Below are 4,214 nucleotides of genomic sequence, written 5' to 3'. Positions count from 1 at the left end.
GGGACTAGAACTCACCGTCTCCTGGTGATTGGCCCAAAGTCACCCAGCCGGCTTTCATGCCTAAGGCGGGACTAGAACTCACCGTCTCCTGGTGATTGGCCCAAAGTCACCCAGCTGGCTTTCATGCCTAAGGCGGGACTAGAACTCACCGTCTCCTGGTGATTCACCCAAAGTCACCCAAGGCGGGACTAGAACTCACAGTTTACTGTTGATTGGCCCAAAGTCACCCAACCAGCTTTCGTGCCTAAGGTGGGACTAGAACTCACTGTCTCCTGGTGATTGGCCCAAAGTCACCCAGCCGGCTTTAATGCCTAAGGCAGGACTAGAACTCTCAGTCACCTGGTGACTGGCCAAAAGTCAATCCGTTGGTTTTCATGCCTAAGGTGGGACTAGAAGTCACCGTCTCCTGCTCATCAACCCAAAATCACCCAGCCCGCTTTCGTGGCTAAGGAAGAACTAGAACTCACCATCTCCCGGTGATTGGCCCAGAGTCGCTCCGCCTGCTTTCGTGGCTAAGGCGGGACTACAACTATGAGCCCAAAGTCACCCACCCAGCTTTCACGCCTAAGGCCGGACTAGAACTCCCGGCCTCCCAGTTTCTCGCCCGGCGCCTTAGCCAGTGAGCCCTACTGGCTCCTCATGGGTTTAACGTCTCCCTTCGTCTTCCTGAAGGTAAACCAGAACTGAAAGGCTACAACCTGAAACCCTTGACCGCCGAAGAAATGTGGTTCATGAAGAAAGTGGTGGACAACTGAAGCCGTCCTCCCCCCCCCCGTGTGGATTTTGGCGTGGGCAACCCGCGCCGGAGAGCTGCTTCCCGCGCTCCTGGCGGAGAAAACCGGGTATTTGCCGAGCGGTTGAGCCTTTCACGGGCGTCTTTTATGCCCCTCTCTTAAAACTAGCGAGCTGCCTCCAGATGTGGCCCAGATGTCGTTGACACTGTACGGACAGGTGACAGACATTTGAGGAGGGAGTTCCTCGAGGTCAGAATTTTGCCCTTTTGAGGTTGGATATCGAATGCAAATGATTGACAGTGAGGCTGGAAGACTTCACGTTGATCTAGTTTCCGGGCACCAGGCCCGGGTGACGATCAATTGAACGAGGCTCCCACATCCGTTGGGAGAAGGGTGGAAAATAATCTCTGCTTCGCTGTGGTCGTGTGGTTGTGTTTGTGTACCCACACCCATTGTCTGAATTAAAACTCTTTGGAGATGAAGGGACCGCCTCTTCCCCCATTTCATCCCTGGGGAGATGCTCTCTCTTTACACATTGTACATTGCCCTGTCATGTTGGCGGGATTGTCTTCTTCGTCTGGGTAATTCTTCGATTGGGCTGTTCTTTAATGGAGTCGCTGCATCTAATCCCTCCTAGCACTGATGATGATACCTAGGTGGGTCACAAAACATCTGCAAGGAAACAACTCAGCTTAGAGAGCACCAAGGACACCTCAGTCCTCCTCCTCTTCCCCTTCTTCCTCCCTCTCCCCCTCCCTTCTCCTCGTCCTCTCCACAAACCGCGTTCCCTTCTAGCACTGATGGTGTTACCTACAGTAGTTGGGTCTCAAAATGTCTGCAAAGAAACAACCAAGCTTAGAGAGCACCAAGGACACCTCAGTCCTTCTCCTCTTCCTCCTCCTCCTCCTCCTCCTCCCCCTCTTCCTCCCTCTCCCTCTCCCCCTCCTCTTCCTTTTCCTCCCCCTCCTCCTCTCCACAAACCCCATTCCCTTCTAGCACTGATGGTGTTACCTAGTTGGGTGACAAAACATCTGCAAGGAAACAACCAAACTTAGAGAGCACCAAGGACACCTCAATCCTCCTCCTCTTCCTCCTCCTCCCCTTCCTCTTCCTTCTCCTCCTCTTCCTCCTCCTCTCCACAAATCCCATTCCCTTCTAGCACTGATGATGTTACCTAGTTGGGTCTCAAAACGTCTGCAAGGAAACAACCAAGCTTAGAGAGCACCAAGGACACCTCAGTTCTCATCCTCCTTCTCTCTCTCTCTCTCCCCATCCTCCTCTTCCTCCTCCCCCTCTTCCTTCCCCTGTTCCTCTCCTTTTGCTCCTCCTCCTCGCCACAAACCCCACTCCCTTCTAGCACTGATGATGTTCCCTGGTTGGATCATGAAAGGTCCGCCAGAAAACACCCAAGCTCAGAGGACCAAAGACCCCACAATCCTCCTCCACCCACCCTCCCTCCTAGCACCGATAACATTACCGAGCTTGGTAACGAAACATCTGCAAGAAAGCAACCCAGCTCAGAGAGCACCAAGGACACACCCTGCCTCGTATCCTAGATACTATTTGCTAGTAAGATCAAAAAAGGTTTTTTTAAACGTTTTGGAGTACAAAGATGTTCTTTATGATTTATGCTCATTCCAGAAGGTTTGAATCGGAACCAGGGTGGCAGAAGTGGCTCTGGCTAAGATGCCTCTTTCTGCCCGGCTTCGGTGCAATACAGGGTAGCAATTCTGCCACTCAACGGCTCAAAACATTTTACACACTTTTCCCCACGTTTTGCAGCCAGCCTGGCTCCGGAAGGCATCTCCGCAGCGAGCTTACCGTTTGTCCATTCGGCGTCTGTGGTCAACCTGCCCGTCAAAACTCTTTCAAGCTCGAAAGACGGGACCCCCTTCCAAAGCAAAAGGGACGCCCAGCTGACATGGGCGAAGGCAGGAAAACCCTGGAATCGGTTCCTGGTTTAGCTCTATAAAGCAGGGAGCTCCCCTACCCTCCCATCCCATCTCCGACTTCAGGTCCTTTTTTTCTTTTTTTAAATCTAGCCACTTTCTGGCTGAGCCTTAATTTTTCAGCTGCGCCTGAAACGCCTTGAAAAGTTGCTTCAGCTGTTTCTTCCTGTCGTTGCTGTAACCTGCAGCGGGGGGGGGGGGGGGGGGGGGGGGGGGGGGGGGGGGAGAGAGAGGTCAGATTGTAAAAAGGGTACAGGCAGTCCTTGACTTAACGACCGCGATCAGGACCGGAATTTGCGTTGCTAAGCAAGGCAGCTATGCCCGATTTTGCGACCATTTTTTGTTCTTTTTTTTTTAAAAAAAAACCTTGGTCGTTAACCAAACTGCTGCCGTTGTTAAGTGAAGCAAGTTAAGTGAAGCAAATCTGGCTTCAGCTACAGGTGGTCCTCGACTTAACGGCCACAAGGTGAGCCCATTTCTGCCGAAAAGCGCAAGACATTGGCCGAGAGGATTTTGCCCCGTTTTACGACCTCTCTTGCCTCCGTTTGTTAAGTGGATCGCCACGGTTGATATGTTAGCGACACGGTTCTTAAGTGAATCCAGCTTGCCCCATTGGCTGGTCCAAAGCATAAGCCTCCCACCTCATCAACGCTCCCCACAGCCCTCTGGTGCCATACCTAGGTGTGTGTTTGCTACAAAGCCGTTCATTGGCGTATCCAGATTGGCGTCTTCCCTGCTAACCGGCCCATCGTTCCACATCAGATCAAAGCCTCCGACTCGCTTTTCCTTCCCTGTCAAACTGTTAAGGACAAAGAATGAAAGAAAGAGGGACCTGGGGGGTGGGGGGGGACAGACACGATAGCAGCGTTCCAGTATTTGAGGGGCTGCCACAAAGAAAAGGGGGTCAACTTATTCTCCAAAGCACCTGAAGGCAGGACAAGAAGCAACGGATGGAAATTCATCGAGAGAAGCAACCTGGAACTAAGGAGAAACTTCCTGACCGTGAGGACAATCAACCAGTGGAACTACCTGCCACCAGAAGTTGTGAGTGCTCCAACACTGGAAGTTTTTAAGAAAAGATTGTACAGCCATTGGTCTGAAATAGTATTTATTTATTTATTGTTTATATTTATATCCCGCCCTTCTCCTTGTGGACTCAGGGCGGCTAACAACCAGATAAAAATGCAAATCCCAAAACTACAGATTAAAACATAATTAAAAACAAATATTAATAATTGGTCTGATTAATTAAAATTACTTTAAAAACCCCATTAAAAATTTCCCCTAGGCCAGTCCTGCAAGCTGGAATAACCATGTCTTAAGGGCGCGGCTGAAGGAAGGGAGATCAGGGATCACCCTGATCTCTGGGGGTAGTTCATTCCAGAGGGTGGGAGCTCCCACAGAGAAGGCCCTCCCCCTTGGGGTCGCCAGCCGGCACTGTCTGGCCGACGGCACCCTGAGGAGACCCACTCTGTGGGAGCGTACAGGCCGATGGGAGGTAATCTGCGGCAGGAGGCGGTCTCGAAGATAT

At 51.6% G+C, this 4,214-nt stretch overlaps 1 protein-coding gene across 1 annotated transcript in view; it reads left to right on the top strand.

Annotated features, from left to right (window-relative positions):
• Positions 1 to 771, top strand: part of LOC107300149 (p53 and DNA damage-regulated protein 1-like) — a gene marked incomplete at its 5' end in the record, with an annotated part of 10,190 nt that extends 9,419 nt beyond the window's left edge. The window contains one exon of the mRNA XM_015829490.1: positions 673 to 771. Coding sequence (XP_015684976.1) covers positions 673 to 755 — 83 coding nt within the window. The remainder of the gene's footprint in view (positions 1 to 672) is intronic.
• Positions 772 to 4,214: the final 3,443 nt, after the last annotated feature.

Source organism: Protobothrops mucrosquamatus, unplaced genomic scaffold (assembly GCF_001527695.2).
Source record: "Protobothrops mucrosquamatus isolate PMUCROS unplaced genomic scaffold, P.Mucros_1.0 scaffold6258, whole genome shotgun sequence".
In the NCBI taxonomy this organism is placed as follows: domain Eukaryota; kingdom Metazoa; phylum Chordata; class Lepidosauria; order Squamata; family Viperidae; genus Protobothrops; species Protobothrops mucrosquamatus.
The sequence above is the reverse complement of the archived record's forward strand: the minus strand, read 5'-3'. Positions and strand labels throughout refer to the sequence as shown.